Source organism: Centropristis striata, chromosome 1 (assembly GCF_030273125.1).
Source record: "Centropristis striata isolate RG_2023a ecotype Rhode Island chromosome 1, C.striata_1.0, whole genome shotgun sequence".
NCBI lineage: Eukaryota > Metazoa > Chordata > Actinopteri > Perciformes > Serranidae > Centropristis > Centropristis striata.
Genome location: NC_081517.1, coordinates 31,495,183 through 31,515,799, shown reverse-complemented (window position 1 = coordinate 31,515,799; position 20,617 = coordinate 31,495,183). Strand labels below are relative to the sequence as shown.

The 20,617-nt window shown below is 39.9% G+C and overlaps 1 protein-coding gene across 4 annotated transcripts in view; it reads left to right on the top strand.

The window, feature by feature from the left end:
* The first annotated feature begins 796 nt into the window (after positions 1-796).
* The window catches only part of ank2a (ankyrin 2a, neuronal), a 102,991-nt gene continuing 83,170 nt past the window's right edge, over positions 797-20,617 (top strand). For all 4 annotated transcript variants that reach the window (XM_059338394.1, XM_059338411.1, XM_059338403.1 and 1 more), the window contains exons 1-2: positions 797-1,168; positions 20,123-20,224. In XM_059338394.1, coding sequence (XP_059194377.1) covers positions 1,040-1,168; positions 20,123-20,224 — 231 coding nt within the window. In that variant the 5' untranslated portion in view covers positions 797-1,039. The remainder of the gene's footprint in view (positions 1,169-20,122; positions 20,225-20,617) is intronic.

Genomic DNA, 20,617 nt, shown 5'->3' with positions numbered 1-20,617 from the left:
CCTTTTCCACTTCAGCCTCCTCTACCCCAGTCCTTTCTGGTTTTTATGTTTCTCCAAGACATTGTTATTGATTCTGCCCTGTCAACCTCCATTAAATTTGTAGCTCAGTGAGGACACACAGGCCAAGGTGGGGGCGTAAGAATACTAAGAAGGCGCTAACATTATGTAAGCCCAATCCGATGTGGCTGGGCTGCGATGATTTCATATTTGTGTAAGCAGTCTTAAAGTTTTTATTTAATAATGGACCACACACTGTTAACTTGCTGCTGCAGGAGCACCGACGGGTTGGGGGCACAAAAAGCAAAACAGAAGCGCACTGCTGCTTCTCGGTGCATTCAGGGGCCATTGGAAGGAAATGGTCTAAAGAAAACGTTTGTAAGCGGTCTGTTTTATTAACCTATAGGGGCCAAGCAGAACACTTTCCCCAGTAGTAGTAAAATATGAGTAAATGTGCCGTGGCGTCGCAATTTTAAGTGATTTGGTAGCCTATATTAAAAGAAAAACACAGCTAAAGGTAGACAAAAAATAAAACGCTATTAGTCTAATTAGTCACGAACTTCCTGCCAATCATAACTTTTTTTTTTGTCCTTGCCCCTTACAGATTGTCAAAATATTTCAGCAACTGGGGTGGCAAAAAAAGAGAAGCTCTTAAGATGCATCATCCTAATCAAGCAACGTTTGCTAAGTGTCCGACTGCCCTTGAAGGCAGCATTGATCCTGCGGAGTTTCGGGGAAGCGCATCTGAGGCGCGTTCACGTCTCCATACACATACACACTCACAGGCTACAGCAACACATCGGGAGCATCCCTGAGAGGAGGGAGCGCTCGTTTTTTGGTTTTGACTATCACTGAAGAACCACTGAGTTATATTTTGTCACGTTTCATAACAGACTGTGTGTGACGCCGCAGAATGATCCCGGGCCCTGCCGAGCCTTGTGGAGTCTGAGGCCCGCACAGAGATCCACCTTGCACCGGCAGAAAGGACCCTCACTGACCGCCTCGCCTCCAGCAGCAGCAGCAGCAGCCAGCCCAAGGCAGGATGTCAAGCCCCGAAGGGAGTCTCTCCAGGGGCGGCGGCTCCGACCGTGACTTGAAAATGGCCTCTTCGAGCAACACATCCCCCGAGGGTGGACCTCCACCACCGCTGCACCAGAACCGTATACGGCAGGTGGGTGTCCGTCCGCAGCCCGCTCCTCTGCATTGACTGGACCAGTCAGCCGTGTAACGAGCAGCCCAAACCGCTGTGTGTTTAGGGAGGGCAGTTAAAGGCGTTGCCGTGCTTTAGCACATCCGCTGGTGATGTGACAGATTTTCTCAGATGTTGCATAAATTGTGTTCAAATTAGCTACTAACAGGAGCAAGCATCTCTGCAGAGAAAAAAGCCATCTGTTTTGATAAGAGATTTACAGTCAGGGGAGTGTGATAATCCCCAAAATAGGCCACTAGTGCCAGTTGTTATGACCGTCAAAATAAACACCACCAGACTTGCACTGGCTCCAATACTACAGGCTGCAATGAGGGATGTTTACAACTTTACATATACCTATGGAGGCTTACTGTTTACATGGACCGTGTTTAGCCTACTGGTCAGAGGCTGAGCATCCGTGGTTGTGACTTCTCATTAGTTATTTTTCCATTTACCTTTTTTACACAAAGATAGGACATATTGCAAGTAGCTTATGTAGTCCTGTAATGGACTCTTGAGAATTTTAGTAGGCGGACTGTGTCAAACAGTAGTTTCTTAGCAATCTGTCTGAAACAAAGTCTGCTTGTTTGTGGTACTCTTTAAGCATAATGCATTGCTGGGTAAAGAGTGTGTGCGTGCCCACTATGCGCTCTCTCAGGCCACTCTTGGTCTGGGCTGGTTGCCAATATGTCTTTCTGTCCTTGTGTGGACTGAATTTTTGATATTACTATGCAGCTCCTCTCTTCATCTCCTCTCCTCTCCTCTCCTCTCCTCTCCTCTCCTCTCCTCTCCTCTCCTCTCCTTGTCTCTCTGTGTCTACAAAACAACTCCATCACATATATATGTATATTGCCTGGAGCTATTCCATTTATATCCATGAGTCTGTTTTCAGAAATGATGCATAAACAAGAAAATGAATGTAAAGTGTTATCATGTAGATCCGATCATGTAATGTGTTTTTGTGTATTCGTTGAAAGTGAGTCAGGAGATGGTAGATGGTTGTTTCCTGTCTCAGTGCACTCTCTCAGGCTAATGTGATTTCAGTAATGGACTGTAGTGCTACATACACACAACTACACACACACATAGACACACACTTTTGTGTCTTCTTTAAGGGTGGGGCCAGTGAGCTCACATATGTGGAAGCAATCGGGAGTTTTTTATTTTTACATCTGAGAGATTAAAAGTAGCACTGCTCAAACAGGTGTTTGTTTGTTGTTATGTTATGATGATTGGTAGATTAGTCATCAGCCCTTGAACTAAAAGCTGTTCTTAACATGTGCATGTGTGCCTTTTTTATCTTGATTTGTTCGATAATGAAAGTACTAAGGTGACTTCTCTTTAATCCCCCCCCCCCCCCCCCCCCAACAAAAACACAGTATTTTCTCTATATTATCAAAAGGTTCTATCTGTCCTCATCATTTCACAGTTGGACCACATATGAGAGTAATACATTATTCCTTTTGATCCACCTTGAAGGCACAAAGTAGTTTTGGATTTGAAGGTTCCCATTTGTAAAGGTAGCAGACTATCTGAGGCGCCTGGGTGGTGCAGCGGAATAATCATTTATCACTGCAGAGATCCACGTTCAGTCCGGAGCAGCAGTGCCTCTAACTTGGCCCCTATTGATCGATTGTGAGTGGCAGTGTTGATGAATGGTCATGTCATTGTCGTGGCACCACCAGCTCCTACTGGTGTATCTGTTTATCTGTCTAAGCTGACAGGACACAAAAGATAAACTTTTACACCATCTTATAAAGGCCCACAACAGCTACCAGGTTGGAGCTGGGTGGAGCTATGCTAGGAGTTATGTGGGGTCATGAGTCATCAGCAGCAGGAGGAAGATGCCAATCATACACAATCTGTACATGCCCACACAGTCATGAAAAAAAAGTAGATGTAACCTCTGTGACATCTCCCATAGGTTTGTGGACTACGGTTTTTAAAGCTTGAGTTTGGAATGTTGGCTGTCATCATCTTGTATGTTTTTAACCCATATGTAGTAGTTAGTTAGTTAGTTAGTTAGTAAAACTAAACACTGAATAAGAATTTTTTATGTAATCAAAATGTTACAATTATTTTTTATGAACAAAAACCACACTGTAAGAGTCAAAGTTCTCAGAAGAAAACAAACCATGGTAGTGACCTGTCAATCAGAAGGTAGCCACGCCCTAAAGTATAACATGCTTTAACGTCTATTTCACTCTAAATGGGACCACAACATGAATATCATGCTGTATTAAAGAAGACTTGAAACTAGAGACCATAAACTCATTAGGAACATGTTAACTGAGGTTACAAAGAATGAAGGTTTAAGGCACTTCCACATTGTTTGGTTTTGTTGTGGCTCTTTTGGCCACTTAGCGAAACTACAATAAGCTTCCACATCCTTGACATAATACTGGCTTATAAAGTTGTTTTGACTAGCATGTTAGCAAGCATTTGTCTATTAACAAATCCTGCAGACGTGGAGCAACATTACCATTGATTTGAAGTCAAGTTTCTGGCTACCTGATAAATGTAAGTGTAATATTTAACTTTCTTTTAGCTCTCGTTTGGTTCTCCCCCAGCTCCTGTGATAAAATATCTGTTAGCTTTTTTCATGTTTGACTTCACCAGCTAGTCTGCAGTTTGGTGCTGTGGAGGTAGCATACAGTGCTTTTTATCAGTGCTTTTTTAAAATTAAAACATGTCATGCTGCTGTTGGAATCGGGGTTGATGAAAGCAGTGAGACTGAAGTAACTTTGCGTGCAGTAAAACCACAGCATTGAGCTAAAAGGCGAGTGAGCTTTAAAGAGATGTAGAGTTGGGTGAGAACTCTCTGGTGATTCATCACTGCATGTTAACCATTTCATACATGTCATTTCCTTCACTGTTAACATGAAATATTCATTTACAGAACTTTGGAGATACTTTCTGATTGTGTGCCTTTGAAGGTAAAAGTAGCTATTGCACTCCAAAGATTACAGTTCACATACCTTCTTCTGAGTGTTTAGTTGCATTTAGCTTTGTAGATAGTTTTGGTTTTAGTGGTTGAACACAACATAAAGTGTCAGCAAAAATGTCTTTGGGACCTGGTTCCTTATAGTTTTAACATTTTCCTACCTTTGACAGAAAATCCCTTACAAAGTAAATTGCTCACAACATTGTCTCTAAATCACCCGAAATAAATAGGACATTATTTCTAAGAAGACATAACGTTGTTGAGTTTTTTCAAATGGCATTTATAATGCTTTGAAAACCACATCTCCATTGTATAGTATTATGCTCACACGGATTCACTTAATATCTGGGCAGCCTCTGCAAATAACTACTGTGTGGCTAGATGCCAACAGAGGTTAAGAGGAAAACTTGTGTTTTTCTGTGATTTGGGGAACTGATTGTGTAAGCTGGTGCAGGCTCTGTGAGAATTGAAAAACATGAATTCTTAGTAAAGGGAAACTTCAAATAGAATATGCCGATAAAACGTGATGTGAAGATAGAGCTCACTACAGAAATAACAGATACGCATGTGACAAGGAGACACAATGTGACGCGAGGCTCTTACTTGCAGGTCTAAAAATACTGCCTGTCTCTCGTGTGATTGTCCCGGAGAAAAATAGCTTCTTGCAAGCCAAGTTCCTGTGTGTCCATGTCTGTGTGCTCACTGAACCAGTGTCACTGGGCATTTACACTCTGCTCTAGGCTGATGGTGAGCGATTGCTTCCCGCTGTTTGCTTTCTCCTCCATCTGAACAATACAGAGACTGCGTCATAATTCGTCAACCCTCTGCCTGTGCCAGTCCACTCTCCTGTGGTTGAATAGAGGGTACTTAAAGAGCTCAGTTTGCAGAGATCAATTCAGGACTGGATTTTATGTCCACTGCAGTCTGGTGTTGGTAATTGAAATCTTTGAACTTCCAGCTGAGACGTTCTGGGCAACTTTAGATATCAGCTTGCAGAGATAAGCTGGATTCTTGCAGAATATAAGAATAAAAAGAGATTTCTTTTTTTAAAAGGTCCAAACACAAATGTCTGTGTTTTTAATGTTTTGGACTGATATGAGACTATGGTGAGAATCACTATATCACTTAATTTGGTTGATTAAATCCTAATGATGATTATTTTGGTCTATATTGAGATCACAGTTGGAAACATTATGCTTTCATTTTTTCTTTATTAGAAAATGTCCTAAACTTTAAATAAAATTTAATTGAAAAACAAAAACAAATAAAGAGATACATGTAAAAAAGACAGAATAACATAAAATAAAATAATATATATATATAATTTTATTTTAACCCCCCCCAAAGGAAAGGGGTGTGCTAGATTTATAAAAGGAGTATTATTGTGAAATTCAATGAAGCATGATAATCATTTTATCTTTTGTTTTTATAATCATTGGAAGCCAAATTTGTAATTGAAAATAAAATGTGATTAAATGTCCAGTCCAGCCCTTACTCACCATCCATCATTCCTCCTCCAGATCTTCACTTCCTCTCACTCCCCTAAAAAGTGTGTGTGACTCTTACCCTAGTTATCTCCTTGTCTTCTTGGCCGTCATTCCTATTTATCTCTAATTTCCATCCTAAATGCCCCCTTACCTCCCTCCCTTCACTCGCCCCACCACAGGCCCCTACACTAAAGTCCCTGATGTGCCAGGAGGTCAGATTTCACTGCAGCCTTTGACATTTTCATCTCTCTCTTTTCCACCTCTCCGTCTCCGCCTCTGTCTCTTCTGCCTCTCTGTGTCTGCCTGCCGATCTGTCTATCTCTCTTTCTCCACTGGGAGTGGTATGATGGGATTCTGCAGGAAGGGAGTCCTAATGGAGCCTTGGCCTTCATTACATTACCTCTGAACACACACACACACACACACACACACACACACACACACACACACACACACACAGAGCTGTCTTCCAATGCATGATGTCCAATAGTGATGTTTGACCAATTGGGGTCTCTGTGGGTGCATTTACACATATGTATGTACATGACCACACACCCAAACATACCCCCACATGCAGCATTACATATCTGTATTTACAAGAGCTGTTAGAGCACTTGGTAATAAGTGCTTACACAGAAAGACCTGTGAAGGGCCGCAAGTCAACCACTCCAGTACCTCCTCTGATGGTTACCAAATGCCATTAACAATGAATCATTGTTTCCTGTGAAATACCTGCTTCGTACTGCATTGTTGTGGACTTGTCAGTAGTAGTTCTGACTTTGAAGCCAATGTGGACGTGCCTTAAACCTGCATTCTTTGTAACGGCCAGCAGGGGGCGACTACACTGGTGATAAAAAAAGTCAGATTGTAGGGAAGTCTATGAGAAAATGACCCTACTTCTCACATAATTCATTCAAACATTTTCCATTGAGTTTGGGTACTATACATTCAAGGCTTCTTTAATACAGCAGGGTGTTCATTTTGTAAATTAAGGTCCATTTAGAGTGAAATAGGCAATACAGCAAGGTATGATTTATTGTAACCAAAATGGCAATACCCAAATGAGACTTTAAAACCGTAGTCTACAAACCAATGGGTATCGTCACATTGACTACGCCCGCTTCTTCAATGCAGTCTCTGTTCAAGACACAAATCTATTTAATTTACAATGATATTAATCAGAGAGAAGTAGCAATTTCTCACATTTAGGGAGCTGGAGCCAGAAAATTCCTGGCATTTCTGCTTGAAAGATAAATCAAACCATTATTACTAATACTGAATTAGGTAAGAAAGCTTTTAGTTACGCCGCCCTTTTATCATGGAACAATCTGCAAAAAGAATTGAAATTGTCTGAGTTGATCACAATTGTTAAATTTAAATCGATTCTAAAGGATAAAGAAATAATTTCCCTTGGTTGGTGTGACTGCCCCGTATGAGTCTCTACTTGAGGCTCTTTCACTGATGTTGTGATGGCTGTATTTGTATTTAATTGTATTTAATTGTTTATATTAACTGTGTTTAAATGTTGTAACTTTTTATGCTGCTCTCTTGGCCAGGCTCTCTTGGAAAAGAGATTTTTTTAATCTCAACAAGACTTTTACCTGGTTAAATAAAGGATATATATATATATTACATTATCAAAAGTATACATGGTCTGCTGATTGATTAATTATCATCATCATTAATCATTTCAGCCCTGAATTTTCTCTCTTGTTCCAAACCATGTCTTGACACAGAGGTATTCACATCCCTCTTTGGCAAATTCACCTCAGGGAGTAACCGTATTTGGCATGATACTAGGGCCTCCAAGTACCAGCCACTGTGTCGACCACCTCTGATGCAATATTCAAGCAACATGTCTTTTGATGCATCCATGGGTTGTGCAATGGTGATAGGGTTGTGTTGAAAGGCATCGGTATTCCTGTCGCAGATCCAAAATCCATATGGACCACCAGCAGGTCTATATTTGGGTACAAACGGTGTCCCTGACACTGTACCCTGGTCTAACTTTCTTGGCTGTCATGGTACCTCATAACTAGCTGGAACTGGCCGAGTGATATCTGACACCTTCTTCCCCACTGCCCTACTTCACCCTGATGGATGTTTGAAGGGCAGACATGGCATCACTTGATGAGTCACAGTTCGTCATCATAATCATCGTGCTCTTTCTTGTTTGGGAGAAAGCCTGTTCATCAAAAGAACAGACAAAGTCAGAAAGTGACACAACTTTGTTATAAGGAGAAGCAGTGAGAGGAAATAAATTATAGAGAGGATGTAAGACGTAATGAGTATTATTTAAAAGCATCCTGAGAAAGGAAGGATGTACGGTTTTGTCTTAAGATGCATCCTTTGCCAGTTGCACGCTACAGAGGGCAGGTGTTTTTTTTTTGGACTGGGGGCAGTGGGAGGCATTTAGGCGTTAATTATTAATTATGGCTTTATAACTCTGTTTCCCGTCAGAAAGAGGGAGAGAGGAGGGTGTGGTTTGTGATCAATGGATTTCTCAGAAGCTCAGCTCAAACACCTTAATGTAAATGTGCTCTCTCTCTCTCCAGCTCATGTCAGCTCCTTCTTAACCTTCCTCCTCTCCTTATCTCTCTCTCTGTCTCTCCCTCTACACTGCCTCTCTCACCATGTTTGAGTTGAGTAAGTGAAGGTTTTCTCACAGGAAAACACATCAAAGCTTTTGGCTGTGTTGTTGAGAAGAGAGGCTCAGAGCGCTGCACATAGACACAGAGACAAACAAACACACACACACACACACACAGACACACACACATACAGACACAGACACACACGTATATGCCTGCAAAACTGCAGACTGCACATACTGGGTAAGATGCTATGATGCAATTTTTAACTCCTGCAGTTGGAGGGTTAGAAGAAGTCTGTTTTTTTTATACCCACATTCTTATTATATCTAAATCAGGAATTTGTGTCACTTTTATGAGGTCGTCGTGTTTGATTTGAGCCCAAAACAGAATGAAAAAGTGTGATTGCTAATTAGATGTTTATACATCAGTTCACATCTGCTTTATTTAGTCTGAATCATTTTCTCTGTCTCTTTCTCTCACAGTGTTATGTTCTCTGACTAATTGTCTGCCCAGTTATTTCTCTCTCTTTCTCTCTCTCTCTCTCTCTCTCTCTTTCTGCGTCTGACAGCATCACTCAGCATTCCCGGTATGACTCTGTGCTGCCGCGAATTTTAGGTCACACGCTTCATTATTCATCATACATTCAACTTGGAGGTGAAATACGTTTCTGCCTCAATACCCTTTGTCATCTGACGCTGGATGAGATCAGCCGTCAGATGGAAATACATTCTGCCAACATTTTAGCGATGCTAGCACATGAGCAGCGGGTCAAAGTGGTAAAACACAAACTGTGTTTCCTTGTGTACTGCAAATGCATGCAACATTTGAGGGCTGCAGATAAAGAATAGTCAGATGTCAAGATAATTCTACTCAAATGGACATTTGCTTTTGTTCACAGTATCTGATTTCTTTGCAAATATAGGTTGGTCTCATATTCAGACACTTCATGCTCAAAAATAAGTCAATTTGGTGTCTTTTGGCAAGGATTCTGTAACTCCTACATCATTTTATTTGTTCTTACATTTCCAGCTCAGTGGGTATCTGAGTACTGTTCTGCACTCATTGCCTGCAAGCACATCTACCAGATCCTGTGGCCGGAAAAACTGCTCCCGTACTCCACTAATCTGCAGGCTTTTCCCACACACTTCCTGCAATCACATGGATGCCAGGATACTGATATTAGTCAGCTTTTTCCCAGTTTTGACTGGAATTAGGACGTAGGACTTAGGACTTTGAATTTGGAGAATATATATCAATCAATCTAAATATCGTCGTTCCTGTTATAAAGACTTCATTACAGTAAAGATTCTGATTGTAGCTGTTCAATTATTTTCCTATACCCACTTAGTCAATATATGGACATTACCCATGATTATTTATCAAAAATCTCATTGTGTAAATATTTTGTGAATGCACCAATAGTTTACCCAGCAAAATCTTTTCAATAACCATACATTTGGTAAAAAAAAAATGGTAATATGTTATTTTCTCTATATCACCCAGCCCTAAATTAAATATGCTTTTTTTATTTTCCAGTGCCCATGAGACCACTCTCTCCTCTCATTAACAGGAACAGCAAACTGACGTCATGTGTCCCCAAGGGCCTGGCGCAGCACTTCAAAGAGGGAAAAAGCGGAAAGTCGTATATTAGTCTGACGGCCATTTCCAAGGCAGTGGGTATCATACCCTGCTGTATCACAGAGAAGCAGTGGGTATTGGTTATGTTTGTAGACATTTCATTTTACTGACACAGCTTTAAGATATAAAACCTCATAAACCTGGCATCAGTTGCAGGCAGTGAATAATGAATTTATGGGCGTAATCGGTTGCTTACTCTGCATTTTCTGGATCCTTCGACGGTCCTTGTAGCTTGCTTTGAAAGAAGGATGTTGAAGGCTGTGGTCTTATGTAGCAAAAAGCAATCAGTTAATGTGACGCTGCTGTCTGTGGAAGTGGGGAGGGTTGAATAGTAGCAACTCTGAAGGCTGATTGGGGAAAGTCACGTTACTGGTAAAGTCACAAATCAGATGTTCCATTAGTGTGTTTGTTGGCTTGTAGACATGGTACTGCTTCAGTTACAACAGGGTGTGGTCTTCTTCACTTTCTCTCCCTCCAGTCGTCTCACTCTCTGGGAGTATCATGTGACTGTATCAAGGTTATTCATCCCATCTACTGTGTGTCTCTCTATTCCCCACTCTTCTCATTCCAGCCCCACCACCAATGCAATGTCTCTGTGTCATTACTCACTATATTTGGGTGTGGTCCGATCTGGATTCTTAACCATCGCCTTTGTCCGCTCGCTATTAGATTTGACTCTGTGATTGGGTTTAGTATCAAACACAGAGGGAGAGAGAGGGAGGGAGAGCATGTGTGTGTTGTGTTACTTTATGACTCTGACCTTTCTTTAGCAGTAAAAGAGGCTGCAAAATGACTTGACATTTAAATCATATCTGTGAGCTGATCCGTTACTGTCTCTGCTGTGTATTTTTTTCATTCTTGACAAGCAAGATGCACTATCAACATTTTAAGTGCAAAATATGTTGTTTTTCAAAAGCTTTTAGGATTATATTGTTTGTAGAGTTTGTTGGTTGGTTTTTGGAGCCCACAGGTCTGTTTAGAATCTTTTTTCTTGTTCTTGTTAACTGCCAGTTAAGCGCAAACTCACCACAAACCTTAAGAAACTCTTCAATCAGAAACTTTTTGTGTTTATCAGAATTTCAAGATGCAGTTATTGGCATCTGGCAGGTAAAAAAAACAGTGTTTCTCATGTTACAATCATGTGATGTAGGTCTCAGTTGCAGTTTCAAATCAATTTCAATCAGGGAGAGGATGAGCTGTATGAGTGTGTTTTTGTGTGTGTGAATGTGTGTTTTTGAGCAAGACTCATACAGAAAAATATTCCTTCAGGAGTTTTCTTGCAGCCAGCATGTGTTGTCCCTAAGATGATCTCAATCAATGATGCACTTAGCATCATTTGTTTGGACCGCCAGTCCACTTTACCCACTTCTGGCCCAGTTGCTGGTGAAACACAGAAGATTTAGGCCTTTAGGCTGTATTACTCCCCAAGAAGACCTTTCACTCACTCACACACTCACTTACCAGGTTAACATAAGCCTAATGCATCACTTAAACCAAACAGATGTAAGCACTAATGCAAACTAGCAATTCTCAGTAAGGAGCAGTTGGAAGGGGGTTGAAAATTGTGCTCATGAAAAATGAATGGGCTTCTAGAAGTCTAAATGAGTCATCTGAAATAGAAAGATCCTCCCTGCATTAAATCTCAGATGCATTATATGCTGCCAGACGGCCATCGCTGGCAAAACTCCGCTCGTCAGCACTGTAGCTCTATTATCAGGCAGACAAATCATAAACAACAACAACAACAACAATAACAGCAGCAGCAGCAACATCCAAAGCAACCATAAACAACAGCAAAACCAAACAAGGTAATGGCTCCCAGCAGCACAGAGTTGAGTTACAGAAACGCATCGGTGGTTTTGCAAGTTTTAGGCAATTTACCACAAACGTGTACTTTACATTGCAGCTAATTGTGTTCCAAAGCATTTCATATAAACAGTTAATGCATTTCTCCCACTTCCCAGGAAGCCACTGGTTCATCTAAGTTCACGAGTATGATGTGTAAATAAACTTGCAGAGACAGGCAAGTTCCGAACAGGCAATCAATCACAGTGAACTGTTATTTATTTATTTATTTATTTATCATAAAAGTTGCATTTTCATTGCTCGATAATGGAGTCGAGAGCAAGAACTGAATACACATTTTTTTTTACGAAGAATGAAAATAAACATTGTGAAACATGCTAATTTGGTAATTTCTCACATTAAAAAGGCTTTTTGCCATCCATACGTAACGTACACAACAAATTCTGTAACTTCTTTTAAAACACTTCTTAAAACCCACTTTAATAGACTTGTTTTTATGTAATGCTTTCTATCTTACTACTCCTTTTCATTTCTTCACTTCTTACTTTTTTTTTTCTCCTTTTACCTTTTATTTTCTGTGTACCTGAGAATGTCATGTGCTATTCCTGCTCTGTCTTTGATTGTTTTTCTTTAAATGTAGGAATTGTTTTTAACCGTTATGGCATCCTTCTCTTTGTAATTAACTGCTCTCTGTCCAAGCTGCTGTTTTTAAAAGGTACCATATAAATTTAAGTTATTATTTTTATTATTATTATTACAAACGTGCATACAGCACATGGAATGGCACGTGCAGAGTTTCATGCGCTGGACTCTGCGTCGCCCATATCTGTCTATCATAGAGTCCTAATGGGCCTTATAAAAGCCTCTGGATCTATAAAATGAAAAGCAGACCATTAACCCCTCCCCATGTGCGAGATCCACTAAAACAATAGAAACAGGAGCCCACATCAGCTCTCTTTGGAGCACCCTCTCAATGTAATCTGACTCCTAAATGGACACACACAAGCACACACTTCTTCAGTTCATAATGTATTCTCCTAACCTTTTATTATCTTGCACGAGTGATGGAAGGGATCAATAGAGCCCATTGATCAGCTTTTGCTGATGCATATACACTGGAAATTTAGTAGAATATTATTAATAAAGATGTACTGTGTGCACATACACACACACGCGGTAACAATATTACTGTAACAAACAAAGGTTCAGACTCAGCTAACATGCTGATCAATAAGCTCATAGATTTTGTCTGTTAATGCTGAAACTCAAGAAGTGCAGTACAGTTGTTGTCACTTTTAGAAGTGCTGCATTGTACACTAAATACTGTATGTTATGGGGTATTTTTTGTGGGTTTTACTTTTTATTTTCAAGACTTTAAAAAGATTAGATAAGTTATGTAATATGCACATAGTTAATCTGTTGTTGGAAGCACAAAAAGACCACCACTGTCTGGGACATTAAGACGTGACACGGACTCATGGAAATAGCAAAAAAGGTCATTTTAACATTCTGTTATCGCCATAGTTTTTTTGATTTGTGAAAAACTGCTGATTTGATTCACCCTATTTAAAAAAGAAAAAAGGAACATTGATCGGTAAAAACATACATAAATTAAAATCACTTTTGATTAACAATATTTAAAAAAAAAAAAATTAAAACACCCCTGAAAACTAAATAAATCAACCTGAATATTTTTAGTGTCAGTTTCATAGAATAAAGAAGAAATCAGAAGTAGAAAGTAATTCCTTCTTCCATTTTTTTTAGTTATCTCTTATCCTCTTCCGTTATTTATTCTGTTTATTGTGTTTAACCAAAGATCTGCAGCCTTATTCTTTGTTTCACCAGCAGGGGGCGCCAGAGGAGCAGAGCTAGTCCACAGAAGTGTTCAAACAGCCTCATTATGGAGCTGAATGATGCACTCAGGCTGTAGAGCCTTTTAAACAGCATAATGGTGTGTTATAATGATTCAGCAGATCTGTCCTATTCAGGATTAGCAACAGAAAGAGATGTTGCTGGTGTTGTTATTGTTGTTGACTGAGCCAGTGAAAACATAGCAGGGAAATGTGTGAACAGAAATAGAGGTGTGAGAAAGTGCCCCTGTCCCTGGTGCTGAAATTTCAAACTCTAAACATTAGCTGCATTGATGGAGGCAGACCTTGACACTCGTCTGCTGGTGGTGGAAACACACACACACACACACACACACACACACAAGCACCTGCACGCACACACAAGCTGTCACATCATATTCCATCAGACACCAGTACTGGCGGTGCAGTGCAGTCGAGATTCAGACCGACCCACTCTCCCCCCATGCAGGGGGAGGCCTGTAACTCGCAGGTGACTGTTCAGTGCTCAGTGCTCAGGGATCCCCCTCTGGACTGAATGGTTCTGTCTTCTCTGCTTGCTCACAGAAGGACAGCCTGTACCCAAGTTCACCCCATCTCTCTTCCTCCCCACTCTTCTCTCTTTTCTTCTTTTCAGCTCTTCATCATTGTTTTAAGTTATTCAGTCAACTTTCTATTTTTATGTCTGCTTATATACCTCACTGTCCCAAGTACTGTATTCGTCTTTCTGTATATTCAAACTACTGTAGAACAAATGGCTATCAAAAGTCCTCATGCCCACAACAATTTAAGATTTATGTGTAAATGCAAAAATCCTCTAAAATCTCCAAAAAGTTTATCCTTGAACTTGAGCTTTGAAATGAACAGAACAAGATGGAAAGCAATCAAAACAAATAAAGGAAATAATGGAATCTTGTTGAGCCAAAATAGCACACATGTGGGTTTTCAAACTGTAAATGATAGTGGTTTAATTGCAACTGATTGGCTAATTGGTTTTACCTTTTGAAAATGCAAAAAAAAATTTATTTCATATCCGTCATACTGTGCTTTTTTGTGTCCCTTTAGATCAATGTGGAACACTTATAGACTGCATTAGGGATGTGGTTGAGCCACCATGACATCATATATTGGTTTGCGGACTACCTTTTTCAAACTGTCTTCTTTTTAAGATTAGACAAAACAATATTGTTTTTTTTACCGATGCTGTGTCTGTTGTGTTTTAGCCACATGCTTAACAAGCACAACTGCAGGAACTAGAAGATGTTACCTTTCAAATGAAGCCTCTACATGCAGTTGGCCTTATAGTTCTTCTGCTATAAGCTGTGACTTTCCCCTACCCCTAAACCCTACCCTTACATCCCAACTTCATTGGAATCAGGGTTCTATTTTTACACTCAATGCCTATTTTTTCCACTCAGGAATCAATAAAGAATCAGACCAAGAAGCAGAATCAATAATGGCGTTGGTATCAATAAAATCTTACCAATTCCCATCCCTAAGCAACACTGGAAAATAAAATTCTACCCAAAATTCCTTTAGTATTCACCTTATTTCCGCTGTTTTCTCCCTCTCTCGCCCTCTAATCCATGCCACCCCTCCTCCTCACCCATTAACCTTTCCCTCTCCTCATGTGTCCCTCTTTCCCTCAGGATAAAGTGCATTTTTTCAGCAGTAGAGGGGAGAGTAGCTGTGGCTGTCAGCTGGCTGCTGGCATGCAGCCTCACTAAACCCCTTACACAATAAACACTCTCCTGTGGCTGCAGCTCACATACACACATCGACACTCACATGTACACACGTGCACATGAACACACACATACTCACGCTTTGCAGACACATCTGTTCGGCTGGAGTAGTGTTTTCATGTACATCTGGACATGGTCATTCCCTGTGTGTCACTCTGTGTGTCTGAGTGTGTGTAGGGAGGAAGCAGATGTGTCTTTCGCTCATCATTCAGCAACTCTTTTCAGTCATCAGCTTCCTCTCTCATGTTTGTGGCTGGTTTTCAAGTGGCATATATGGATGTGTGGACTTTTGAGTGTTTTGTGAGACTGTGGAAATCCAGCAGCTACCTCCTGGCTTGATGTGGATGGACGAAGGCTTTTTCTCCTCCTGATTTTTCACCTAAGAAGAGAAAAACGACAGAACAGGGTCATTTTTGGAGCTAATTTATGACCTTAGGATTTTTTTGTACAGTAATTTAAAAGTGGCTTGCTTTATATGGAATACCCATATCAGAGACTTAATTGAAAAGCTAAGTTATTCATGTCTTTACACAGCTTAATTAACTAATTTTTTAAATTCATACAAACTACTTTTTGGCATCTGCAGAGTTTAAGTGTATATTTGGTACTTTTTAAAATTCTGCACACCTAGTAAAGCCATTTTTTGTGGCAGGAAGAGGTAGACAGTTCAGGTCATGGCACACGCTGCAGCCCACCTGAAGAAAGCTCGCGAGCTTGAGGCAAATCCAGAGTACAGAGCTCTTCAGAAAGCCAGGGAGCGGAGGAGACGGCAGCGTGAGAGGGCCGAGCGAAAGCGGCTGGTAAAACGAACATAATATCATATAATATATTCACAAGTTTGTGTCATCTTTGGTGCCTTTCCATTTTCATTTCAACAACACCTGCTCTGATGGGCTTACTGTAAGCGTTGGTGGTGGGACAATGTGAGTGAAAGTGGGCTGTGGGGGGTTGCACAGATGTGGAAGTGGTTGGCTGTACAGTGTTCTGCGGTCCTCTCAGATGATTTATCATGTAGTGTTAGTGAGGATGATGGTGGAGTAGATGACAGATGTGAGAAAGGAGGTCACATGCTCGGGTTGTCAGACTTTAAGGTGTTCTGATGTACAATTATATAGACGTTTTTGTTTTTTCTTGTTTTTTTATTGCTAACATGCATTGATTAAAACTAAACCGACATTATCAAGACTGTAATCAGTTTTCATTGCTTTAACATAAAATGCATTCTCGGATCCCAGGGCAGTCCATGACATAGAGGTTAGAGAATCGGGCTTGTAACCGGAAGGTTGCCGCTTTAAATCCCAGGGCTGACAGGTCAAGGACTGAAGTGCCTTTGAGCAAGGCACTTTACCCCTCTACTCCTCTCCAGGCGCAGAAATGTGCATGATGTGTTCGCTGGTGTGTAAAGGATGGGTTAAATGCAGAGGACAAATTCACTGCTTGCTGTTTTAGTGTGTGTGCAAAACCGAATCTAAATCTTTTAATCTTTATCAGATCCATGAAGTCTTTTTTCATTCATCTCATCCGCAAAATTTACTTGCAGCACAATTTTAAACGCTAACACTAACTTGTTTTTCAAAAACATGATCAAAACAGAATGATTGCATTTGTGTAGTAACCATATTTGAAATATTTAGATAATCTCTGCAAAATATTTTCTCACAGACAAAAGGGAATGGCTTCAGAATATATCATTTTTTTATTTTGTTGTTTTTTACAGCATTGCAATTAAATTACTTCATGCAAATATCTAGAAAAAAATCAAGGATATTGCAAATTGCAGCATTTCTGATTCAATGTTGTTTCAAATACTTAAGTACAGTAAATTCAATTAAACTATGTTATACTTATTGTATAGGCCTATTTAAATACTGATCTATGTAAAGACAGTTAATCATTAAATTGTGTTTCCTGTTGTTAGTGTTTTAGCTCAGTGTGTTTTATGCTGATTGAGAATTGTTGCCAGTGTGAAGCTCGAGTGTGCTTATTTTGAAACATTTATGTTCATGAAACAGTTATTAGTTTTAGTCGTTTGAGTGAGTTTTTGATGTGAGGTTAACTGTTCGATCAAGACGTATGGAGACAGTAGACATTTACACTGTACGAAAAGTTCTATGAATGTGGCTTTAGTACTGACTGATGATTATCAGCACTGTAACTGATGTCAGCCAATCATATACACAACTAATAGCTATGAAAGGAATCTGTGATCTAGTGTTTTGGTCTTCCTCCAATGTAAGCACAGACTTGGACACCGCACAGTGTATAATCCAGTATCTTCCGTTACATGAACGACTGCGGGTCAAATCCTGTACAGATACAGAGATTACAGCTGGTCCTCAATCAATCCAATCTCTGCTTGTTTTGTGTGTGTGTGTGTGTGTGTGTGTGTGTGTGAGAGAGAGAGAGTTTGCTTGGCTGACAGACGAATGAAACATTGAAAGCAGACGTGAGTGAAAAACATACTGAAACATAGCCAGACAACTGAAAACAAGTTTGCGAGTCTAATATTATGTGCATTGTGACTATAAGCGGAAGTATGACCAATATCTGAAACTGGTCGGCTGTAGAAGTTTGTGCTCATATGACGCTCCATGCGCATGGGTAAAATGTTACAAGGTTTCTGAAGCATGCCTCTACATATCAGACATTTTCTACATTCTCCTAATGATGAACAATGCTTTCAAAGGTCCCTGTAAGGGGATCTGAGTACTGTGTTCAGGCTCAGGTTCTATCACTCCATCTTGACCCTTAGCGTTCCTGGAGAGCACCACAGGCCATGCGGCCTTCAGCCCGACTCAGACCCAGCTGTCGTGCACCCCACCCCGGGAACACACAACAAGGGGTGCAATCTGCATTGGAGAGAGGGTCTGGAGCGGTAAAAATAGCGAAGGCGGGAGAGGCGGTGAGGGTGAAGGAAGAGCTGGAGGAATAGTAGGCAGGACTGGGCCTTGGATCGACTCAGTTCACACACTGAGGCAGAGGTATTCAAGACTGAAAAGTTTTTGCTGGGCAAGAGAGAAAAGTGCATAGAAAGGGGAAACAGTGAAGTAAGTGAGATCTGGCGGAAGACATGGATACATTTAATGGATTATAAGAAGGAAGGAAGTGGACTAGATAGGCTTTTATCTGCACAAAGTGGGATACTATAAGGATTGGACAATAATATACCATACAGTGAGTGAGTGTAGGGAGGCAGCAATTTAGTTGGAAAGTTATTTACTGATTTGGATGGTCACCATGGGCAATGCAGCATCATGCAAGGCCTGTGGATCAGATAAAACTTTAAAGCAGACTGGGAGTGACATTGATTTAAACCATCACACTGACTACTACGGAGCTCCTGACTCTGGATCTGAAGTTGATGATTCGCTGGTAAGAAGTGGAGAGAGAAACAATGTTCATCCGCTTGAGGATGTATTAATCTCTTTGCTGTGTGTGTGTGTGTGTGTGTGTGTGTGTGTGTGTGTTGACGTCATCCCATGTGAGAACTTTGACCTTTGATCCCTTATAGGGGCGTGGCATGTTTGTGATCCTGCACAGACATGCAGTGAGCACGTTTGATTGTGCTGACCTTACAAGTTAACACCCCGTTGTGTTTGATTGACACGTTACTGTCTCAATGCCACTAACAGGTTAAAACCTTGTCAACACTCTCTTGAATAATTCACCCAGCAGTCCTTTGCAAAATGAGTGGGACGTTTGTGTAGCAGAACAGTAGATTTATAGAGTTTGTGATGTAATATTGTGTTAAATATTTTTGTTAATATCGATTAATCGACAGAAAATGCATTAATAAACACCCCTGACTTTCTTTTGTCTCACAGTATTTGATGTAAATTGAGTTTTAGAATTGTTGTTTGGACAAACAAACAATTTAGTGAGTCAGGCTTTAGAAAAATGTTATGTTCCTTTTTCACAGTAATTGATGAATCGGAAATATAATGCAGCAAATAATAACAAAATGAAAAAATAATCTTTTTTGTAACCCATTGAATAATCTATAACATTTTATGTGCATTTTTTCAAAATTTCCTGGTATTTTTTCAGGTGAATACTTTATAAATAAAAAAACAGATTAATTAATATGAAAATAATTGTTATTTGTATCCCTTTACATACCAGCATATATTTTATTGACTGATTTTGCCTTATTCACATTCTTCATAATGGTTTCATCTTCTTGAACATATATGTTATTTTGTGTTTCTCTTTCATTTTATTTCAAAGAATCTACTGTGATCTTAATTATTGTTAAAAAGAAAAAATGAACATTGAAAATGAATACACCATACTGTGTGTGTGTGTGTGCGTGTGTGTGTGTGTGTGTGTGCGTGTGTGTGTGCGTGTGCGTGTGTGTGTGTGTGTGTGTACATTTGTATGTGTGTAGCAGCTGCTTGTGCAGCCTAGGTGTCTGGTGGTTAAATTTAGAAACGCTTACTCAGACAAACAATTGATACAAGCAGGAAGTCTTACTTCCATAAAACAACAAAACACTCTGTGAAACCTCTAGATTAGATTTTTATACGAAAGAAGCTTAAATAACATTATATTCCTGATCGACTTGAATCTTGAATCAGATGTTTATGTAAACAGATCAAACTGGAGTACTCTTCATACTGTCAGTATTTAAATATTTTTTCTGTATGTGCTGGGAATATATATATATATATATATATATGTATATATATATATATATACATACAATATTTATAGAATATATAGATACAGTCACACCTAAGTATGTTCTGAACTAACCCTTACTATGACCTTTATACAAATTGTACCTCAACTAATACCAATATATATTTTTTAATTGTATTTGTAATCCTGTTCCTAATATTCGCTCTCTTTTCTGTCTTCATCTCTGCCTGACAGTCTGACAGTAACACCAGTTTCCTGCGGGCTGCCAGAGCGGGGAACATTGACAAAGTCCTTGACTTCCTGAAAAATGGAGTAGACATCAGTACCTGCAACCAGGTAAGGAAACTTTGAAGATGTTCTTTCAGTTATGCTGTAAGATGTCCATGGAGCATCAAAACGCAACACAGTGCAATGTAGGGTCACAAAGTCATGGAAGGATTTAGTCTTAAGTCTTAAGCCATCTGACTTAGAGACAAACAGTATTAGTTGTCCTTATTTTTTCATCATTGTGTTGTCATCAATTGACGTATAAATCTTGTCCGCAAAATTGAACAGGCTGTTTTATAGTCAACAAAATCTTGTTTTTGTCTTGTCAAAGTAAGTTTCTTGTCATTCAACAGCAAATAAACAGTTTCACTAAAGTTTGCTTTTCACAATTTTGACTGTGTTCTTTTTAACACGACCACATCTGGCACACCAGATTTTTTAAAGCTGCTTTTTAATGGTTCA